Source organism: Meleagris gallopavo, chromosome 20 (genome assembly GCF_905368555.1).
Source record: "Meleagris gallopavo chromosome 20, MGAL_WU_HG_1.1, whole genome shotgun sequence".
Classification (NCBI taxonomy): domain Eukaryota; kingdom Metazoa; phylum Chordata; class Aves; order Galliformes; family Phasianidae; genus Meleagris; species Meleagris gallopavo.
The window spans coordinates 5,715,977-5,734,807 of NC_139423.1; the positions used below are offsets into that span (position 1 = coordinate 5,715,977).

Consider the following 18,831-nt stretch of genomic DNA (forward strand, 5'->3'; position numbering starts at 1 on the left):
GGTGCAGTATGCATGCAGCAGGGTGCAGCAGGGTGCAGCGTGCACACAGCAGGGTGCATTACACATGCAGCAGTGTGCAGCAGGGTGCATTACACATGCAGCAGGGTGCAGCGGGGTGCAATATGCACGCAGCAGGGTGCAGTATGCATGCAGCAGGGTGCAGCAGGGTGCATTACACATGCAGCAGGGTGCAGCAGGGTGCAGTATGCATGCAGCACGGTGCAGCGGGGTGCAGTATGCATGCAGCACGGTGCATTATGCATGCAGCACGGTGCATTATGCGTGCAGCAGGGTGCATTACGCATGCAGCAGGGTGCATTACGCATGCAGCAGCAGCCGCAGGGCTCTCCCAGCACAAGGGCAGGGCGGGAGCTGAGCGCTCGCTCTCTTCTCTCTCACCCCACGTGGGGAAAGACAGACAGGCACCGCTCGCACGCCATTGGCCGCGCCGCAGCCAATCAGAGGGCGCCGTTCCGCAGCTCCTCTCGCCCATTGGCTGGCGGGGAGCCCTTTTGTTCTCACCACCCGGGCGCGGTTAACCCTTTCCCTCCCGGCGGCAGCAGAGAGGCGACCGTGGGCGCGGGGCGGGCGGTGCGGTGACGTGGAGGTGTTGGGGCGCACCGTGTGGGTGGGGGGGCGACGGGAGCAACGCAGCGGGGCTGAGCCGGGGGGGTGCAGATGAGCCTGGAGCTGAGAACGCGCGAACTCGTGGCGCACGGAGCGGTGCTGCCCCCTGGCGGCGGGAGGACAGAGGGACGGAGCCTGGGGGGGGAAGGAGGAAGGATGGACAGACAGGTGGATGGACAGACGGAGCGGCAGATGGACGGCCAGGTGTACGCACGGAGGGACAGACGGACAGCAGGGCACAGCCCGGCGCTCACCGCAGCAGCGTCCGCCTCCAGGCAGCTCCATTCCCCAGCAGCCCCCCACACCAGGCAGGGAGCTGAGCCGTGCCCCCATAGCAAGAAGGGGCTCCATTCACCTGGCAGCGGCCACAGCCCCTCAGGATCCAACCATAGGACCCCCCCGTGCCCGTGAGCTACCCTACCCCTCACAGGGCTCCCTTTTAGCCATACGACACCCCCGAAGCCCCCTGCAGACACACACACACACAGCCCCGGGTTGGAGTTTACTGCAGCGTTTTTTTCCTTTATTATTATTTTCCTTACACAATGATGTGTCGTTGGGCGTTAACAATTTCTCAACCTGGAGGATGACTTTCCCAATTTTGGTTTCCTACCGTCACGTGAGAACATTTAAGGCAACGTACAAAAAAAAAAAACCCAAAAAAGAAAAAAAAAGAAAAAAAATCTTACATAAATTAAAACGATGCATAAATTTACAGGTGTCAATGCCAAGTTTCAGCAACCCGCGTTGAGGAACCTCAGCCCCGTGGTGGTTATAGAGGGGTGGGGAGGAGGAGGGCTGGTTGGTAAGGCTCGGATGCAGATATGTTTCCCAACCTTGCTTAGAACAGCGGCGACAGAAGTGGGTGTGGATGGAACTCCTACCAGCCTCTACACCAAATCTGGAATACTCTGCACTGGATGGAAGCCTGACTGACTCTGAATACCCTGTACACATCCGGGCACGCAGCACAACTCCCCCCAAACAGATCTGTGCAGGGTATTTCTCTAAAGGTGTGCACCAAATGGTGAATAAATGATCGAATCAAGTGCCAGCTCGACAACCCAGTGCTGACACATCTAACAATATCAGGTACAGACTTTCCAAGGGCAAAGTTTCTTTTGAAAGAAGGCTTATTCCAGTTTTATGAGGCTAGCATGAGGTGTATAGATTTGCCAGGGCAAACGTATACTAGTGAGACGACTCATGCAGCAGATGCTGTGCACCTGCCAGCAGTCCGTTTAGAAGCATTTACGGTGCACGATGGATGGGCCGGACTCGTCGTATTCCTGCTTGCTGATCCACATCTGCTGGAAGGTGGACAGGGAGGCCAGGATGGAGCCGCCGATCCACACGGAGTATTTGCGCTCCGGAGGGGCGATGATCTGCAATGAGAGCGGTGGTCAGGGCTGCCCTGTGCCTCCTCCCAACCAACCCGAGCTGCTGGGGGATGAGGCAGCACTCCTTACCTTGATCTTCATCGTGCTGGGTGCCAGGGCTGTGATCTCCTTCTGCATCCTGTCAGCGATGCCGGGGTACATGGTGGTACCACCTGACAGCACCGTGTTGGCATACAGGTCCTTCCTGATGTCGACGTCACACTTCATGATGGAGTTGAAGGTGGTCTCGTGGATGCCGCACGACTCCATGCCTGGCAGGGGGGGAAGGCAGTGGCACAATCACAGGCTGCACACACACACAGCACACCCAGCCCCGCACCTCCCTCTGCGTGCAGCTCTAACCCAAACCTACCCAAGAAAGAGGGCTGGAAAAGAGCCTCCGGGCACCGGAATCGCTCATTGCCGATGGTGATGACCTGCCCATCAGGCAGCTCGTAGCTCTTCTCCAGGGAGGAGGAAGAGGCAGCAGTGGCCATCTCCTGCTCGAAGTCCAGGGCAACGTAGCACAGCTTCTCTTTGATGTCACGCACGATTTCCCTCTCAGCCGTGGTGGTGAAGCTGTAGCCCCTCTCTGTCAGGATCTTCATGAGGTAGTCGGTCAGGTCACGGCCAGCCAGGTCCAGACGCAGGATGGCGTGGGGCAGAGCATAGCCCTCATAGATGGGCACGGTGTGGGTGACACCATCCCCAGAGTCCATAACAATGCCTGTGGTGCGACCGGAGGCGTACAGGGACAGCACGGCCTGGATGGCCACGTACATGGCAGGGGTGTTGAAGGTCTCAAACATGATCTGCCGAAAAGGGAGGCAAAAAATAAGTGAGCTGAGCACTGAGAGCTGAGTGGGGTCACTCACACTCGTGTTAGCACACGCATGCTTGCATGCAAAAAAAAAAAAAAAGAAACCCAACAACTGTGATGTGAAGGAAAAGCAAAGAAAAGCAGGCAGAAAACACAAATGAAAGAAACCTGAGACGTCAGGGGGGAAATGCCAGGAGAACAGAACCCTGAAAATGGTGGGAGAGAGATGGCTCAGGGTTAAGGTGCCATAAACAAAGGAGGAGGAGGATGGTGCAGTTGGCAGCAGCCTACCTGCGTCATCTTCTCACGGTTGGCTTTGGGGTTGAGCGGAGCCTCAGTGAGCAGCACCGGGTGCTCCTCAGGTGCCACACGCAGCTCGTTGTAGAAGGTGTGGTGCCAGATCTTCTCCATGTCGTCCCAGTTGGTGACGATGCCGTGCTCGATGGGGTACTTCAGGGTCAGGATGCCCCTCTTGCTCTGAGCCTCGTCACCCACATAGCTGTCCTTCTGCCCCATGCCCACCATCACGCCCTACAAGCAGCCCGCAGTCAACAACGCGCACAGCCCCACCGACCCCCCCTTCCCCATCCCACACACCCCCGCCCCACACACACACACACACACACACACACACACACCTGGTGCCGGGGGCGACCCACGATGGACGGGAACACGGCGCGGGGCGCGTCATCCCCGGCGAATCCCGCCTTGCACATGCCGGAGCCGTTGTCGATCACGAGCGCCGCGATCTCCTCTTCCATCTTGGCGTGTTCTGCGGGACGGTCGCACCGTCACCCCACCGTCACCCCCCGCCATGCGAACCCCCCCCCCCGCCCCCCCCGCCACCCATGGCTCCGTCTGCCGCCATTCGAATCTCCCGCGCCGTGACGTCACGCGCGGCCGCAGCCAATCACAGCGCGACCCGCCCCACCCCAACGGCCCTCAGAGCGGGCGCGGCCACCGCGCGCCGGGACCGGGGGGGGGGGGGGGGGGGGGTTGGGGGTGAGGCCCTACGGGGCGCTGCGCAGCGCTGAGCCCCCCCACCCCCACCACGCTCCTGCCCCGCACACCCCGCGGGATCGCGCGCACCGCCTCAGCCGCTGCCGGCCTCGAGGAGGGGGCGCGGGGCCGTACCTGTGCGGGGAGGCTGCGCCCGGTGCTGAAGAGAGCGGTGACGCTACGCGCGGTCCGCTGCCGCCGGCGGAGTGAGACCGTCCCGCTGCCAGCCCCGCGCTTTTATATCCAGGGGACGGCAGCCCCGCCCACCCGGCCGAGAACATCGCCATATATGGAGATCTTTCAGAAACACGCGCTCCCATTGGCTGGCCCGCACCCGGCCACGTGGGGAGACTTGCCGGCTCGTCCCCGCCCCGAGCGCCCCGGAATCTGCATGGGGCAAAGCATGGGGTGGGGGTGGGGGGCAAAGCGGGGGGCGGCCACCCCGGCCCGGCCCAGCGCCCCACGGCGGTGCCCCCCCCGGTACCGTCGGGTTCGGGAGGCGGAGGTGTGCGGGGCGGCCTCCGGTGCAGTGCTGGGATCAAGTGGGGGGTACACGGGGGGGGCACTTAGAGGTAGGGCACACTGAGTGTAGGGGACTCTATGGGTGACACACCTATGGGTGACAGCCCGTGTAGGGGACGCCCCGTCTCGGGGGCACTCGTAAAGGGGACGTTTCAAATAGGGGACACTGTGTGCGGTGGGCACCCCGTGTAGGGGATGCTGGTACAGGCGTGCCTGGTATAGGGGACATCCCATACACATGACACCCCCTATAGGGGACAGCTGTCACCCCACACGGGTGAGACAGGCCTTGCTGGAGGGCACGTGGTTCTCGTGCCCCAAAACACAGCATCTCCCATCATTGCCATGGGGCCAACCCCTCTGTGCTGCGGCCATACTGTGCCATAGTGAGGGGCCTGGGGGTGGGCAGGGGCCTGGGGCGTGTGGGGCATCATGGAGCAACAACAGGCTGTGTTGGAGCCCCGTGGATCATACTGGTGTCCCATGGACCATACTGATGTCCCAAGGACCATATTGGTCCCCAAAGGACCATGCTGGAGCCTCATAGACCACACCGCAGCTCAATGGATCATGGACCCTGTTGGAGCTCCATGGTCCGTTCTGGTGCGCTGTGGTCTGTATTGATGCTCCATGGTCCATACTGGTGCCCCATGAGCCATGCCAGTGCCCATGGACTGTACTGGTGCCTCACTGTCCATGTTGGAGCCCTAGGAACCACGTTGGAACCCAATGGATTGCATTGGTACCCCACAGACCATGCCAGTGCCCATGGTTTGATATAGGGCGGTCATGTCAGAGCCCTATGGGCCATGATGCTGCCTCACAGTCCACACTGGAGCCCAGCAGATTATTCTGAAGCCCTGTAGATCATATTGGAGCCCTCTAGAGCATACTGGAGCCCAACAGCCCACACTGGAGCCCAATAGCCCACACCGGAGCCCCACAGCCATGTCGGGGGCCCGTTCCATGCAGACACAGTGGCACTTTCCATGCACTGTCCATGCTCCCCATTGCATCTCCCAGTGATTCCGTGCACCGTTCGGCCCCACACGGCTCCGGCACCACCCGTGGGCCACAGCGGTGCCATTGGGGCGGAGGATGGGGAAGGAGCGCCGAGCGGTGCCGGGGGACAGCGGGAGGGGCTGGGGGTGCCGCGTCCCCACGTAGGGCAGTGTCCCACCCGTGGGGTGATGTCCTCGGGGCGGGCGGGGCCGCAGGTACCGCGGCACGGCTATATTAGGGCACATCGGGATGGTGGCACGGCCGCGCCCGGCACCGAAACCGCCCCCGCGGGGACTTTCGCCCGGGGAGGGGGGAGCGGGAGGAGGAAGAGGAGGAGGAGGAGGAAGCGCACGGTGCACGTCGGTCTCCTTCCTCCTCCTCCTCCCCCCCCCCTTCCTTCGGGTGAAGGTCCCCGCGGTGCTGATGCGGTGCCCCCCCCCACCCCGTGCGCACAGCTCTGTCGTCGTGGTGACGGTGACAGCCCACCCCATCCCCCCCGCCGTTGTCACGGGGACGGCGGGGCGTTGCGCAATGTCCCCCCCCCCCCCCCCACACACACACACCCATCCCCGACACCCATCCCTGGACCCTCTCCCTCCCGTCACACCCCAACACGGCAGGGGGAACAACAGGGTGGAGCAGGACACCCCAATGCCAACACCACCCCAATATTTGGGGAGGGGGGGTGGCATCTGTGCGTGTCAATGCAGCTCTCAGATCTCACACCACACACCTCCAGCAGCACCATAGGATGCCCCCCCACTGCCCCTCAGCCCCTCTGCAGGACCCTGACCCACTTAGCCACCCCCCCAGCCAGAAAGCCAAGCCGTATCCATTTCGGAGGGGGTCAGTTTCAGCGCGCCATGCAGCTCGTGTAACGCAGCGCTGGGGGCCGCCGTGCCCCCCCCTTCCCCTCCCAGGCACGGTAAAGGGAGAGCCATGAAAAAGTCATGAGGCAAACAATCCCCGGGACCTATTTTCGGGAACAATAACTCGCTGCTGCCACGCTGACACTGGAGCTGGGGGGGGAAGGAGGCAGTGAGAGCACAGAGCCAGGCGCTGGGGACCGGGTGTGACCGCTTATGGGACACCACCCATCCCCAGGGCCCTCTGTGCCCCCATCGGGCAGCACCCAAAACCATGGGATTGGGGTGAGCTCAGCCCAAGTGTCCCCAGCAGCATCTTTGTGCTGGGGGATACATGGCACTATAGGATGCCATCCATCATGCCAACACATGGCACTGTGACACCCAACACATGGCACCACAATGCCCAACACATGGCGCTGGAGGTCCCCATGCTGCAGTACCCAAAACATGGCACTGTGATGCTCAACACATGGCGCTGGAAGTCCCCATATCGTGATGCCCAACACATGGCACTTATGATGCTCAACACACGGCACTGGAGGTCCCCATATTGTGATGCCCAACACACGGCACTGGAGGACCTAATTCCACAGTGCCCAACACATGGTACTGCAATGCCCAAAACACAGCAATGAAGGTTCCCATCCCACACTGCCCAACGCGTGACACCCAACAGGGCCCTGGAGGTCCCCAGGGCCCAACACACGGCACGATGATAACGACGCCCAACGCTCAGCTCTGTCCCACCACAGACACAGGGCTGCGTGACCCCGAGCCGCAGCCATGGGGGGGGATTTGGGGCCGTAGGACAGATGGAGGCCAAGGGCCCCAAAGCAGGATAAAGGGTTTAAACTAATCAAAATGCCTGGCTAATTGTAAGGCGCTTAGGGGCTGGCCGGGAGGCGGCGCGCCGGGAGGTGACCCGCTGCTGAATCAGAGAGGCCGGTAACCTTAGCCTGCAGGGAACGGATCCGTGCGCCCAGATCGGGTTCCCACCCAAGTTTTCCACCCACGGCTCCGCGGTGGGACGCCGAGATCCGGAGCTGTGCACACACGGGGCTGCCCGGTGCCGGGCGTCGAGCCGCTGTAGGGCTGTAGGGCGCGGGGCAGTAGGTTACCCAGCGGCAATCTGGCCGGGCTCCGTAATCCCACCTGCCCCTAATTGGGCGTCCCCCCCCCGCCACGCCGTGCTGTGCCGTGCCGAGCTGTGCCGCGGGGCCATTGCGGCAGCGGCGCCCGGCAGCGCAGACGTCCTCGCAGCCCCCTGGGGCCGCCCCCCCCCGGCAGAGGCGGAAGATGCCAACGAATGGGATCCACCAGGTCCTGAAGATCCAGTTCGGGCTGATCAACTGCGAGAGCCGCTACCTGACGGCGGAGAGCTTCGGCTACAAGGTGAACGCCTCGGCGCCCAGCCTGAAGCGCAAGCAGATATGGACGCTGGAGCAGGACGAGGCCGACAGCTCCGTCGTCTTCCTCAAGAGCCACCTGGGCCGCTACCTGGGGGCCGACAAGGACGGGCAGGTGCGCTGCGAGGCCGAGCAGCCGGGCCGCGATGAGCGCTTCAGCATCATCACGCAGTCGGACGGGCGCTGGGCGCTGCAGTCGGCGCCGCACCGGCGGTTCTTCGGCGGCCGCGAGGACCGGCTGTCCTGCTTCGCTCCCAGCATCACCGAGGGCGAGCTGTGGACCGTGCACCTGGCCATGCACCCGCAGGCCAACCTGCTGAGCGTCAGCCGCCGCCGCTACGCGCACCTGAGCACCCACGAGGACGAGATCGCCACCGACAGCAACCTGCCCTGGGGGGTGGACGCGCTCATCACGCTCTGCTTCCAGGACAAGAAGTACAGCCTGCGCACGGCCGACGAGCGCTACCTGCGCTGCGATGGGATCTTGGTGCCCGAGCCCGGCGCCCGCACCGGCTACACGCTGGAGTTCAAGGCGGGTAAGCTGGCCTTCAAGGACTGCGATGGGAAGTACCTGGCGCCCACCGGGCCCACCGGAACGCTCAAATCCGGGCGCAGCTCCAAGCCGGGCAAGGACGAACTCTTCGATCTGGAGGAAAGTCACCCCCAGGTGGTTTTCACGGCGGCCAACGGCAGATTCGTCTCCATCCGGCAGGGTAAGGGCTGAGCGGTGGGGCACGGTGTGAACGTGGGGGGTGGTCAGCCCAAAGTGTGGGCTCTCGGCGAGAGCACCAAGAGGAGACCCTACGAAAGCAGCCCCAGCTTTGGGACGGGCACCTCATGGACCCTGGGGATCGCTCAGCCCAAAGCAGCCCCAGCCCCGGAGGTCTCCGTGAGAGCGCTCTGCATGGAGAGGAGAACCTATGAAAACAGCCCCTGCTGGGGGTACAGGGCCTGGGGGTCCTTGAGGTTGGTCAGCTCCAGGTGTGGGCTCACCATGAGAGCATGGCCAGGACACCACTCCGGGAGGAGACCCTATAAAAACAGCCCCTGTCTGGGGTCAGTGTGTGACCACAGCCCTGCTGCCAGCTGTAGTGTGGGTTGCTCGGAGGCTGCCCTGGGAGCCCATTTGGGACTGGCAGTGGATCTGTGCAGCACTCCAAGTGCTATGTGCATATATGTGCGTGTGCAAGGCTCTGTGTGGTGCACTGCAGTGCATGCATGTTTCTGTGCAGGTCACGCATGTGCAACGCTGTGAGCATGAGTTCAGGCACACGGCTCCATGCAACTTGTGTGTGTGTGTGTGTGTTTGCAGGTGCACAGCTGTGCAGGCTGTACCTGTGTGCAAGCAAGGCTCTTTGCAGCACTGTGCATTCACCTGCATGCCTCTCTGCAAGGCTGAGTTTGGTGTATGAATGGAGTGCATGCCAGGTGCTGGCAGCATGCATGTTTGCACACACCGTGCTCACAACCAGAGCTGGCACACAGGGCCGTGCCATGGCCCCAGCTGCCCTGCTGTCCCCATGGCACTGGGAACGTTTGTGCCAAGCTCCTTAGGGCCGTGTGGGATATAAATAGGGGTCTGTGCACGGCTGCGCTGCTCAGATGGGCACACCACAATCAGATTAAGGGCCCAATTAGCCCGATTGTTCCCGGAGGGATTTACCCTGGGAGGGGCCGAGGGGGACAACGACACAACACACCCCACACGTGTGCTGATGCCCCTTCCCACCCGCAGGCGTCAACGTGTCGGCCAACCAAGATGAGGAGCTGAACCACGAGACCTTCCAGCTGCAGATCGACCGTGACACCAAGAAGTGCAGCCTGCACACCAATGCTGGCAGCTACTGGACCCTGGTGGCCCACGGGGGCATCCAGGCCGTGGCTACCGAAGTGTGAGTGCAGCAGGGCCGGGGGGGGGGGGGGTGGGCTGGGGGTGCGGGCAGCCCGGTGACACCGCTGTGCTGTCACCCAGTGCTGCCAACACCATGTTTGACATCGAGTGGCGCGGGCGGCGCGTGGCCCTGCGTGCCAGCAACGGCCGCTACGTGTGCACCAAGAGGAACGGGCAGCTGGCGGCCGTCAGCGACGCGGTGGGTGAGTGCGGAACTGGGGCTGGAGGTGGGGGTTGGTGGGAACGGTGCCCTCCCAGCCCCGCTCAGCCCCGTCCCCGTTGCAGGGGAGGACGAGGAGTTCACCCTGAAGCTGATCAACCGGCCCATGCTGGTGCTGCGGGGCGAGCACGGCTTCGTCTGCTACCACCGCGGCTCCAACCTGCTCGACTCCAACCGCTCCGTCTACGACGTCTTCCACGTGGGCTTCAGCGACGGCGCCTACCAGATCCGAGGTGCGTGGCGGTGTGGGGGGATGCGGGGCTGCCCACGGCCCCGCTGACGGCCCCACCGACGGCCCCGCGCTCTCCGCAGGTCAGGGGGGAAAGTTCTGGTACGTGGCGAGCAGCGGGGCGGTCTGCAGCGACGGGGACCTGTCCGAGGATTTCTTCTTCGAGTTTCGGGAGCGCGGGCGCGTCGCCATCAAAGGGAAGAATGGGCGGTACCTGCGCGGGGACCCGGCCGGCACCCTGCGGGCCGACAGCGAGTCGGTGCTGCGGGCCACGCTCTGGGAGTACTGAGCCCGGGGGCGGGGGGAGCCGGTGGCACCGACGGCAGCAGCCGCGTCCCCGACCGTCCCCAACTCATGTCATTAAAGTGCGTCTGGATTGCAGCAAGGCGCGGCCTTTTTCTTCGCGGCCAAGGCACGGTGGGTCAGGATCTTGCCTTCATCCCCACCCCGTGGCCCCATAACCCCGAACGGAGAGCGTGGGTGCCGTGCAGAAGGGCACAGGGACGCGGGCTCGCTGCCAGGGGGTGGCAGCAGGGCACGGGGATGCCACGTGCTGGGGACGGAGCAGCTCTGCGCTCGCTGTGCCACGGGGTGGCGGAGTGCTGCAGTGCCCCTCTGGGTGCCCGCAGGGATAGGGGTGCCGTGGGGGCTCGGGGAGGGGGCTGCAGCCCCTCCGGCGGTACCGCGTGGGGCTGGGGAGAAGCAGGGTTCCGGCGGTGCGGGTCCCCCAGAAGTTGGCACGGAGATGGAAAGGAAAAGAGAGGCGCAGTCGCTGAGCGGCACGATCGTTTTCATGGCGGACGACAGATTTACAGACACCGGAGCAGTGCGGGGAAGGACTGAGCCCCCAAAACACGCTGCACCGCCACAGAGATACGAGATCATTTATAGAAACAACGGGGGAGCGGAAAACCCCCTCCCCTGCCCAGCAGAAAACGGGGCTCCCCCGGGCACCCTGGCACAGCACCCTGTTTGTCCTGATCCTGAAAGGCAAGGCGGCACGGGGGCACAGCCCGCAGCCGGGATGGAGCTACGCTACCACGGCCGCAACGCCCCACGAGGCTGCACAGCACCGGGCGGCAGCGCAGCGCCGGGCCAGCCCAGGAGCCCCGCTCTGCCGCCAGGCGGCTTTCGGGGCACACGGCCCCTCCGTGCTGCCGACAACACGACCACGACACACGCACACACACAGACCACCGCCTCGGCCGCCGGCCCTCCTGCCGGGCACGTTGCCCCTCTTCGGGACTGTCCCCGTCCCCGGGGCGCGCTGGCTGCTCCGCTGCTCACAGCAGGACCAGGCTGGGGTTACGCAGCTGCTGGTAGATGTGCAGGAGCTTCTCCGTGTCCTCCTCGGTCAGGGGCGGGTGGTCGCGCAGGGACCGCGCCTCTTTCAGCAGCGTCTGCGGGAGGAAAGAGGAGGAGCGGGGTGAGGGTCGCGGCAATAAGGAGGGGCCCATAGGGAGGGGTCGGGGGCGCGGTGGGCTCACGGCTCACCTCGTGGTTGGTCTGGATCTGGCGCAGGTACTGCATGCGGAGGTCAGGGGGCCCCGAGCCCTGTGCAGCCTGCTCCAGCACCAGCGCCTGCGGGGAGCAGAGCTCTGCTGCGGGGGACTTGGGGAGGGAGTGGTGGTCCCACTCCTCATCCCTGTGTGGCACCGCGCTGTGCCAAGTACGGCTGCCACACGGTGGTGCCTGAAAAACCATCCCACAGAGTCCAGCGGGATCTAGGGGAGCACTCGGGGCTGTGCCCCACGGCTCCATACCTGGATGCGGCGGATGACGGCATGGTGCATCCTGCACATGTGGGCCAGGGACGGGCTCTCCATCAGGATCTCCACCGCCTGGATGGGGCCGGCCGGGCTGAGGTCATTCACGGCCACCTGGGAGAGCACCAAGGCCCCACTGCAATCCTCGCAGGGTTGGGGAAGGGCTGCCCCAGGTCCCCCCACCCCACGGGCAGTAGGGCTGGGATGGTGACTCCATGCTGGGCCCAAAGACAGCTGCCGTTCCCTCCATCCCTGCTCCATGCACAGCCCCTCACTGCTCTCCAGGCCAGTACAAGTTTGAGGTCGACCTGCTGCCCGCTCCCCAGTGAGACGCGGGCTGCCAGCGTGGTGGATTTAATCCGGCAGGCTTAGCCCAAGCAGAATTAACGCTGTCGCTAATCACATTGGCAATATTAGTGCTCTCAAGTGTGAACCAACCTGAACCAGGTCACTGCCAGCACGCAGGCGGCTGGGCCCCTCGCCGGAGGGTTAGCCGACCGTGGCAGGAGAGCTGTGCTGCAATTACTGCTTTTCCTTTGCACTTAAAGGGGGATTTTCACATTAGAAGGGGAAAAGCTGCAGTAAGTTGGATTTACACCCAGGACCCAGCCACGTTTTCCCTTCTGCAGGCTCAGCATGGAGCAGCAGCCCAAAGGAGCCTTGAGAAAGTCCTGGGAGGGGAGGAGGGGCCCCAATGGCACAGAGTGCGGGACCAGGGGCTGACAGGCAGGCCACGTGTCATGCTGCTCCCCAGCGGGTGAGGAACAGAGCTCCGAGGGGCAGGACAGGCAGTTCCTTGCAGGGCTAACCCCTTCCTTGCCTCTTGGATGATCAGCTGCACCTCTCCTCCATCCGGAGCCACACCACACACCGAGGTCACCTCCCCACTGCTCAGCGCCGAGGCTGCAGCGTTCTCAGCCAGCAGCCAGCGCAGCGTGGCACAGCTCAGCGAGATGTCTGGGGGTGAGAGGAGAGAAAGCGGAGTGCATTATGTCTGTGCACAACCTCCCGAGAGCAGGGCCACGTGAACAGGTGGAACGGTGCATGCCTGGCTCTGCCCATGTGCGTGCAGTTGCCGTGATGCCAGGGTGACTCCGGGTTTGGGGACATCCCCCTCCAGGCTGTCACACTGCTGGAGTGGCAAGCTGGGGCCTGGAACCCTCCTCCCTCACCCCGGGAAGGGGATGGTGACACAGGACAGCTCTCCTAGGTCAATCCCAAGGACCTGCTCGGCACACACACCCCCTGCGGGCAGCACCCACCTGAGCCGGAGGTTTTCAGCGCGTTCTTCAGCAGCTCTGAGGACACTCTGATGGACGCTGCTGAGGGTGGCATGCTGCCCTCTCCTGTGGCACATGGCTGCTCGCCGGCTGTCCCCACCTCGGGCTCAGGCTGCTCCTTGGATGCCTTCAGGAAGGTCTCCACGGGATCCTGGGGCGCAGGCAGTGAAGCCACTTTGGAGGAGGGCTCCGGCCTGGGGTGGCTGCTCTCAAAGTGCAGGCACTGCAGCACGTCAATGGTGCATTCACTGAGGGGCAGGCAGATGCCCTCTCTGTCCGGGGACAGGATGGGCGAATCGTCCGGGAGGAGATCATCCAGGGCTTCAGGTGAGTCAGAGCCACTGCCCAGGATATCACGTAAACTGTAGTAGAGGGCACAGGAGATGGTCAGAGGCAGATCCAGCTTGGTGTCTGCGGCCGAGCCGAGGGGCAGCGTCAGCTCCCGCTTGGTCCCAGGGAGGAGCTGGTCGATGGGGAAGGTGAAGGTGGTGGCCGAATCCACAGACTCCTCCTCTAAGGCACAGGGGCTGGCCAGGAGCTGAACACACAGGGTCCAGCCCTGCTCCAGGCTGTACTCGCTGCAGTTCTCCAGCAGGCAGGAGATGGTGACGGTATCACGGAGCAGGAGGCAGCTCCAGTTGGCAGTGACGGTGCAAGCAATGGGCTTCTGGCCCTCCTGGCTGGACAGCAGAGCTGCGCTCACGTTCATCACCTGGTTGAGGCTGGCCAGGGCGCGGTTCTTTTGGTCCACCGCCTTCTTCAGGAAGGAAACTCTGGAAGGACAAAGCGCAGTGCTCAAAAGCAGGGGGGCCAGCAGTGGGGACAGTGGGTCTGCAATCAGGGGGTTAGCAGACAAACCCCAAGCTGCTGAGTGGACCCTGAGCGGGACCCGCCGGCCAGCCCCGGGCTGCAGCTCCCAGCGATGACGAGCTGCAGATGGGAGGGCTACAAATCCTGCTCACAGCTTTGGGAATCCCCCTCTGAAGGGGGAACCTCCTCCCCAAGCACAGATGGCCGCAGAGGGCTGAGCAAGCGCTGCCCTGCCCTGCCTGTGACAGGCCTGGCAGGTGCTGAGGGGTGTCTGGGCACGCTGGCACTGTGCCTTGCCCTCCTTCTGTCACCAAAGCTGCAAGCAGCAGCGTGCCTGCACAGAGCAGCAGGCAGGGCTGCCAGCAAACTATTTTTATACCACTGAGGCTGGGGGCTTCCCTTCCACCTGCTCTGGGAAAGGAAACACTGGAGGTGGTACTGCAAGAGACCTTCTGAACAATGCTTGGGGCAGGAGCTGGTGCACCTCTAGGTACCTATACCTCATGGCTCACACAGGGCCAGCAGCAGCACAGCAGCCCTGCCCTTACCTCTCCGAGGTGTTGCCTATCCCGGACAGCAGTGCCTTAATCCTCCGGCCAGCCTCGGCGGGCGTCAGCTCCACATCAGCGTCCTCGGGGCTGCATAAGCCACAGGTCATGAGGCGGCCTTTGGCAGACAGGGCCAGAAGCTCTGATTCACCTGTGGGGCAGCACGGGGTACCGAGGGGTGCTCAGCCCATCGGCACGCTTAACAGCAAGAACTTACAAAAAGGAAGGGGTCAACAAGAACAGATGAAAGACGGAGCCCGACACGGACCATCACAAGGTGTGTGGACGCACACGGCTGGGCAGCTATCCTGCCCCAATCCACCCCAAGACCCAGCGTGCTCCCCACAGTTGGCAGTACCTTCTGATGCCCGCGAGGACAGGGAGAGAGCCACGACGCTACAGATACTTAAGCTGGCTGGGGACAGGACGGGCGGCAGGACGCCGCCGCAGCTCTCTGCGTCCTCGGGGTCAGAGCACTCGCTGGCCCAGTCCAGGTCGACGGCGGAGATGTCCGAGTGTGTGCTGTAGTACATGCGGCTGCCGCTGCCGCAGGCGGCGCAGAGGATGGGCCCACGCAGGTAGTACTCCCTGAGCTCCGGCACCGTCGTCTCATCCCTCTGGTCTGCCTTGACGGCCACCATCTTGCCGTAGTGCCCCACGGCCACCACGCAGTCACAGCCGGCGTCTCCAAACAGCGGATCGTCCTCGGCGTCGTCTTCCTCCTCCTCCTCCTCCTCCACCGCCCGCCGCTCCGTCCGCAACGCCCCGATGAAGACGATGGGCTCTTCCAAGTGGTGGAGGATCTTCACGGGGGGGTCCTGCCCGGAGACGTCGTGGCAGCCATCGGCGGGCGGCGAGCTGAGAGCCTTCAGCGGCACAGAGCAGAGCTGTCCGTCCGGGAAGCCGCACAGGATCATCGGGGACTCCAGCATGGCGGCGTCGATCCCGAAGAGCAAGCTGAAGAGGGGCTCTTCCAGCACGAAGCCCCCGGAGCACCACGGCCCCTCCCCGCTGCCCGCCGTGCCCGGGGAGGAGGCGCAGCACAGCACGGGCAGGAAGCGGGACGGCGCGCCGTCTCCCTCCTCGGCAGGTGTGGGGCCGGGGCAGAAGCCCACCTCGCTGACCTGCCGGTACGGGGGGCTGTCCTGCTCGGGGCGTGGCAGCTCGTGCAGCTTCATCCACCATTTGCCGTGGGCCTGGGACAAGGTGATGACGAAGTTGTTGAGCAGAGTGAACATGCACAGGCTGGAGTCTGGGAAGATGCAGGCGTCTGAGTCCACGGGGAAGACGCCGGAAGGGCAATTGCTTTCTTGGCCGTCGCCATCCGTCTGCTCCATTAACCTTCAAGCAAACAGGCAAAGGCTCGCAGCCAAGGCTCGGGGCGAAGCCAGCGCTTCTCTTGGCTGCCTCATCCCCTGGCCCTCGGACCAAGCTCCCCACAGCAGGGCAGGAGCAGCGGCCCAGAGAGAGCCGAGGGCCAAACCCCGAGCTGTACAATGCACGTGTATCCCCTGCGCCATCACCTCACCTGCTCTGCTGGTCCAGGGACACGCAATAGATGCCGCTGTGGGCGCAGAGGATGTACAGCTGTCTTGTCAGGGGCAGCAGCTCCACGTGCCACACCTGATCGGGGCACCTGTACACTGCCTGGGTGGAGAAAGGGAAGGATTACGGTCCCACTGAGCCCACAGGAGGTGCCAAGGAACCCCGGTGCCCATGCAGCTAGGCAGAGAGGTGCACTGTTGGGTAAAGAGGGAGCAGCTCGCTGAGCAGTGCTTCCCCCTGGGCAGCCCCAAAGAAACTGGGAAGGAAAGCAGTGATTTCCTGCAGAGGAACATGGTGAGCACTTCCAGGAATTGGGCTGTCACCGGGCAGTGCTGCAGCTGGCACTGCGCTCAGGTTCATGAGGCTGCGGTGCTGCTCCTGTCCAGGCAGCGGCTGTGTGTGGTGGGTGGGAGGGAAAAAGGAGGGAAATGGCAACCTGAAAGCCCATACATGATCTACTTTCCTGAGAAGGAACACAGTGTAGGAGGCAAATCCTGATATTACAGTGATGGCTTTCTTAGAAATGATAATAAGGACAAATTAAAAAAAGAAGCTGTGTATAACTCAACACGACGACTGCTGTTAGTCACAGCGGAGACAACAGCGAAATCCTTTGTAGATGAGAAACGAAAGGGACTGGGCTTTGTTCAGCGTTCGCCTTGCAGGGCCTGGGGGGAACTCAGGCAGCATCCCACCCCCTCTCATTGACACAGCCTGGGATGGAGGAGCCCAGGGGGGTCCCAAGGTTTCCCCACCTCCTGTTCTGGTACCAAGGACCACTCACCTTCAGCACCTTGCCCTCCTGGTCGTAGATGTAGACGAACTCGCTGCCATTGCAGAGGTAGATCTCGCTCTCATGGCACAGCACGCGGGGTTTGCCGGCCACCAGCCCTCCCACCGGGCAGCAGAAGCCAGCCAGGTAGTCCACCCGGTGCCCCACCTGTGCCATGGTGCCTGGGGCATGGGGACGGTGCTCAGCACGAGGGGGGAGGGAATGGGGACAAACCCCAAGGCCACAGCCAACCCCCCAGCACAGAGACTAGCTCAGGACTCTCCAGCTCGCCCCGCAGCCCCCCCAGCCCCAAACCCAGGCCCCACATTTTCACTCCTTGCCCTATGCCCCCCCAGCCCTACATCCCCCAACCCCAGCCCCTCACCTCACCCTGCATCCCCCCGGCCCCAAATCCCCCTGCTCCATCCCCACCGCACACCCCACAGCCCCCCCAACCCCACGTCCCCCTCCCGACCACCCTCACCTCAAGCTCCCCCCCCCAGCCCTACATCCCCCACCCATCACCTCACCCTGCAGCACCCCCGACCCCAGATCTCCTCCCACATCCCCCCCATAACTCCACCCGCCATCCCCACCGCAGCCCTCTCTGCCCCACATCCTCTCCCCAGACCCTCACCCCTTTCCTCCGCCCCAAATCTTCCCCTAACAGCAACCCCGATCCCCACCCTACAACCCTCCCCAACCCCACACCCCCTAACCTCCCCTCCCCCCACCCCCCGGTGCGTCCCGGAGGGGCTGCGGGTACCGGGCCGGGGGGCGCGGGCGGCTCCGCTTTACGGCTGCGCGGCGGCCGCCGCAATGGGGCGGAGATTTTGCGACAGCGGCCGTAAAGCGCCGATGGGCGGACTCCCTTTTGCGGGGAGGGGGGGGGTGGTTCGGTCCCACCCTCCCGATGTCCGGGCTGGGGGTCAGGGATCAGGCAGCGGCGCTGTGGGTGTGAGGCTTTATTAGCGATGCGGTGGGGCTCAGAGTGAGCTGCGGTGCTACTTCAGGGCGGGATGGGGCAATCTCCGGCGGCGTGGGCCTGGCCCCGGGGCAGTGCGGGGCCCGGGGCTGCGACTCAGTTGATCCACGAACGCCTCCACCTCAACGAAGCGCCCCGAGAGCCGCCCCAGCTGCTCCTTGAGGGCGCTGAAGTCCTCGTAGAGTTCATCCAGTGCCCCCGACAGGGCGCGGATCCTGTGCCGGGAGCGGAATGAGGGCTCCGGCTATCCAGGAGCTCCCCGGAGCCCCCCGGCCCCGCTCCCGCCCGCCGCTCACCGGCCGTAGTCGGGCAGCACGGTGTGGTGGTGGAACAGCAGGAGGTTCCGCAGCTGCGAGGTGATGGCGAACCTCCAGTTGTCCAAGATGAGCGTCAGGTTGGCGCAGCCCCGCGTCGCCCGCCCGGCTGTGGGGATGGGATGGGGCAGGATGGGGCCGGATGGGCAGGACAGCCCCCAGCCCGGCTGCAGGCTGCGCGCCCGTCGCGGTGGCCGTGCCGAGGAGGGGTCCCTAACGTTACCGTCCGCTCGCTCGTCCCACGCCGCCGGCTGGCGCTTCAGCTTGGCCGCACCGCCCAGAGCCGCGAGGAGCAGGAGGGGCAGAAGCCGCGCCATGGCTGGAGGTGGTGCGGTGAGACGGAGCCCGGCTCCGCGCTGACCTCAGCCCCGCACCAGGACGCCGCTACCGGGCGCCGGCCCAGATGGAGCCGGGCCCCGCATCCCCCTCGGGCCCTTAATTGGAGCAGAGCTCCCGGCCCCGCCGCAGGAACGCATCGCCACCGGCGCCGCAACGGGAACCCGGGGCAGAAGGAAGCGCCCGGCCCCGCGGCTGCCGGCTGGCGTGACCCCGAGAGCGGGCCTGGCACGTGCGACCCATCCCTGCCTCTTACCTGTGCTGGGACCCGCCTGCAGACGAGGCAGCTGCTCGCCGGGCTCGGATCCGCCGGCTCTGGCTCCGTGCAGCTGCTGCTGTCCCTTTTTAACAAGCGGGCCTGGCGCGAGGCCCGGCCGCACGCGGCTGTGCTGCTGATTGCAAACAGAACTGCCCGGCCGAGCTGCAGGCAGGGCACGGGTCGCCGAGGGCAGCGTCCGTCCATCTGTCCGCCCAACCCTGCCAGAAGGACGGCCGCGGTCCAGGAACAGAG

The 18,831-nt window shown here is 64.2% G+C and overlaps 4 protein-coding genes across 6 annotated transcripts; 1 reads left to right on the forward strand and 3 right to left on the reverse strand.

Annotated features, from left to right (window-relative positions):
• Positions 1–1,122: 1,122 nt before the first annotated feature.
• On the reverse strand, positions 1,123–4,042 carry ACTG1 (actin gamma 1). The gene is made up of 6 exons (XM_085239799.1): positions 3,961–4,042; positions 3,465–3,598; positions 3,118–3,357; positions 2,380–2,818; positions 2,097–2,278; positions 1,123–2,012 (listed from the first exon to the last, which is right to left on the reverse strand). The coding sequence occupies exons 2-6, from the start codon at positions 3,585–3,587 to the stop codon at positions 1,869–1,871; spliced, it is 1,128 nt and encodes a 375-aa protein (XP_085095925.1). The 5' UTR covers positions 3,588–3,598; positions 3,961–4,042; the 3' UTR covers positions 1,123–1,868.
• A 3,472-nt stretch (positions 4,043–7,514) lies between these two features.
• FSCN2 (fascin actin-bundling protein 2, retinal) lies at positions 7,515–10,282 on the forward strand. Its single transcript, XM_010721496.4, has 5 exons — positions 7,515–8,337; positions 9,360–9,516; positions 9,597–9,718; positions 9,801–9,968; positions 10,048–10,282. Exons 1-5 carry the CDS (start codon positions 7,515–7,517, stop codon positions 10,251–10,253), a joined length of 1,476 nt encoding a protein of 491 aa, XP_010719798.2. The 3' UTR covers positions 10,254–10,282.
• A 455-nt stretch (positions 10,283–10,737) lies between these two features.
• On the reverse strand, positions 10,738–17,588 carry FAAP100 (FA core complex associated protein 100). Of its 2 annotated transcripts, XM_085239893.1 has the most exons (10): positions 17,452–17,587; positions 16,698–16,867; positions 15,897–16,015; positions 14,727–15,709; positions 14,369–14,519; positions 12,993–13,783; positions 12,551–12,687; positions 11,728–11,844; positions 11,459–11,545; positions 10,738–11,364 (listed from the first exon to the last, which is right to left on the reverse strand). In XM_085239893.1, exons 2-10 carry the CDS (start codon positions 16,860–16,862, stop codon positions 11,248–11,250), a joined length of 2,667 nt encoding a protein of 888 aa, XP_085096019.1. In that variant the 5' UTR covers positions 16,863–16,867; positions 17,452–17,587; the 3' UTR covers positions 10,738–11,247. The 2 variants fall into 2 exon arrangements, 1 of the variants encoding a protein (XP_085096019.1); XR_014887390.1 differs by lacking the exons at positions 10,738–11,364; positions 12,551–12,687 and having other exon boundaries at positions 17,452–17,588.
• A 47-nt stretch (positions 17,589–17,635) lies between these two features.
• Positions 17,636–18,737, reverse strand: LOC146543077 (uncharacterized). 2 transcript variants are annotated; one of them, XM_085239896.1, is made up of 4 exons: positions 18,577–18,737; positions 18,208–18,303; positions 17,967–18,093; positions 17,636–17,885 (listed from the first exon to the last, which is right to left on the reverse strand). In XM_085239896.1, the coding sequence occupies exons 2-4, from the start codon at positions 18,299–18,301 to the stop codon at positions 17,690–17,692; spliced, it is 417 nt and encodes a 138-aa protein (XP_085096022.1). In that variant the 5' UTR covers positions 18,302–18,303; positions 18,577–18,737; the 3' UTR covers positions 17,636–17,689. The 2 variants fall into 2 exon arrangements, with proteins under 2 accessions (XP_085096022.1, XP_085096023.1); XM_085239897.1 differs by lacking the exon at positions 18,577–18,737 and having other exon boundaries at positions 18,208–18,570.
• Positions 18,738–18,831: the final 94 nt, after the last annotated feature.

What these genes read in the sequence shown, in the direction of transcription:
- ACTG1 (XM_085239799.1), bottom strand. Translation starts at nt 3,587, where the DNA reads ATGGAAGAGGAGATCGCGGCGCTCGTGATCGACAACGGCTCCGGCATG. An exon ending in TTTCCAGCCCTCTTTCTTGG is followed by an intron (nt 2,279 to 2,379) that starts GTAGGTTTGGGT and finishes CCCCCCTGCCAG; the next exon opens with GCATGGAGTCGTGCGGCATC. An exon ending in CCAGCACGATGAAGATCAAG is followed by an intron (nt 2,013 to 2,096) that starts GTAAGGAGTGCT and finishes CTCTCATTGCAG; the next exon opens with ATCATCGCCCCTCCGGAGCG.
- FSCN2 (XM_010721496.4), top strand. Translation starts at nt 7,515, where the DNA reads ATGCCAACGAATGGGATCCACCAGGTCCTGAAGATCCAGTTCGGGCTG. An exon ending in CAGGCCGTGGCTACCGAAGT is followed by an intron (nt 9,517 to 9,596) that starts GTGAGTGCAGCA and finishes GCTGTCACCCAG; the next exon opens with TGCTGCCAACACCATGTTTG. An exon ending in GGCCGTCAGCGACGCGGTGG is followed by an intron (nt 9,719 to 9,800) that starts GTGAGTGCGGAA and finishes TCCCCGTTGCAG; the next exon opens with GGGAGGACGAGGAGTTCACC.
- FAAP100 (XM_085239893.1), bottom strand. Translation starts at nt 16,862, where the DNA reads ATGGCACAGGTGGGGCACCGGGTGGACTACCTGGCTGGCTTCTGCTGC. An exon ending in TCCCTGGACCAGCAGAGCAG is followed by an intron (nt 15,710 to 15,896) that starts GTGAGGTGATGG and finishes GTTTGCTTGAAG; the next exon opens with GTTAATGGAGCAGACGGATG. An exon ending in GCTGAAAACCTCCGGCTCAG is followed by an intron (nt 12,688 to 12,992) that starts GTGGGTGCTGCC and finishes TCTCACCCCCAG; the next exon opens with ACATCTCGCTGAGCTGTGCC.
- LOC146543077 (XM_085239896.1), bottom strand. Translation starts at nt 18,301, where the DNA reads ATGGCGCGGCTTCTGCCCCTCCTGCTCCTCGCGGCTCTGGGCGGTGCG. An exon ending in GTGGGACGAGCGAGCGGACG is followed by an intron (nt 18,094 to 18,207) that starts GTAACGTTAGGG and finishes CCATCCCCACAG; the next exon opens with CCGGGCGGGCGACGCGGGGC. An exon ending in GTGCTGCCCGACTACGGCCG is followed by an intron (nt 17,886 to 17,966) that starts GTGAGCGGCGGG and finishes CTCCCGGCACAG; the next exon opens with GATCCGCGCCCTGTCGGGGG.